The following is a 1,474-nucleotide window of genomic DNA, read 5'->3' on the forward strand; positions in this document are numbered from 1 at the left end:
GATAAAGAGAGTACTCATCGTATGCCCTTACAACTCACAATATACAGGTGTTTGGCGAATTCAAGTGGAAGTGGTTCTTCCCCCTCACCCCCGAAAATCTCTACCCGACCAGTAAGCTTCCCCAAATGGATTTCAAAAATGAGATTCGGAAATGCTCCTTCGCAGAGTGATCTACCCCTTAAGCATGGGTTCAGGTTTACACAGAAACATTGGTGCATCTTTTTTTTTTTTTTTTTTTTTTTCCCCTCGCAGAAGACTACCTGTACCCGCTGAACGACATATACCTCAACATCAACAACGTCGATATGGATGACTCATTTTTAGCTAGCCATAACGAAAGTTCGAAAGAGGAAAACGTTTGATTTGTGCGTCCTCGGAGAATGGAAATCTTTTTTGCCTCAGTGTATGGTTTCGCACAAGGGCGCGTTTGCTCCATACGTGCATATCTGCTGATGTGTGCATATCTGCTGATGTGTGCATTCCTGCTGATGTGTACATGCCTACTGATGTGTGCATGCCTACTGATGTGTGCATGCCTACTGATGCGTACACGTATTTGTGTCATGGCGTAAGTGCCAGTTCGACCTTTTCCACAGAGTGCAGGACCCCCCTGCAAGTTTTTCCTGCCCCCTGTTTGTTCCTTCAGCAATTCTTCAATTCGCATGTTTATTCCTTTTGTGCATTTTGCTAGCAGTTTCCCGTTCCCCACCCCCTCTCCATTTGTGATTTTTTTTCGCAACAGAGCCACAATTTATTAATGCGACAGAGTTATGCGTGACCATCAGCGCCGGACTGTGTTGTTTCGTCTACATGTAAACATTGCGGCGCATGTTCATTTAGAAGGTGTGGAAAGATTCACCCCCTTCTTCTACCTCAGTTTGTGCCTTTTTTTTGTTTTTATTTTTTTTGTTTACCTCATTTTGATGCCATTTTGGAACCATTTTGATGCCATTTCGGTGCCAGTTTGACGCCTTTTCGGTACCAGTTTGATGCCATTTCGGTACCAGTTTGACGCCATTTCTGTACCACTTCGGTACCATTTTGATGCCACTTTTTTTCGTGTTCCACGCTACGCCGCGTCAAAAGCGATCCGAGTGGAAACCCTCCCCATTATGTGTAACATTTTTTTTATTCTACACGTAATTCAAAAATGTCATTATAAACACAACTGAGAAAAAAAAAAAAGAAAAACTACAAAACGAATTATTAGCAAAAAAAAAAAAAGTCTAAGTGATACTCCCCCATTTTGTGCAAACAGAATTTACGCTGCTTCTTCTATGCTAACGTGACATAACCCTTTTCGCAAAGAGGACCAAGTTGTGAAGTGAGCACTTTGCCAAATTGTGGATAAGAAATCTTAAAAACTAAAACAAGGTGAAACAAAAAAAATAGAGAAAAGGGTGCAAAAGGCACAACAGGGAAAAAAAACGCCTGAACGGTTCATAAAAAGGGATGAAAAAAGCGAAAAAAATAT

The 1,474-nt window shown here is 41.4% G+C and overlaps 1 protein-coding gene across 1 annotated transcript in view; it reads left to right on the top strand.

The window, feature by feature from the left end:
* PCYB_092200 (DHHC-type zinc finger protein) overlaps positions 1 to 362 on the top strand; it is a gene marked incomplete at its 3' end in the record, with an annotated part of 3,207 nt that extends 2,845 nt beyond the window's left edge. The window contains exons 7-8 of the mRNA XM_004222333.1: positions 48 to 111; positions 253 to 362. Of these exons, the coding sequence (XP_004222381.1) occupies positions 48 to 111; positions 253 to 362 (174 nt within the window). The remainder of the gene's footprint in view (positions 1 to 47; positions 112 to 252) is intronic.
* Positions 363 to 1,474: the final 1,112 nt, after the last annotated feature.

Source organism: Plasmodium cynomolgi, chromosome 9, assembly GCF_000321355.1.
Source record: "Plasmodium cynomolgi strain B DNA, chromosome 9, whole genome shotgun sequence".
In the NCBI taxonomy this organism is placed as follows: Eukaryota; Apicomplexa; class Aconoidasida; order Haemosporida; family Plasmodiidae; genus Plasmodium; species Plasmodium cynomolgi.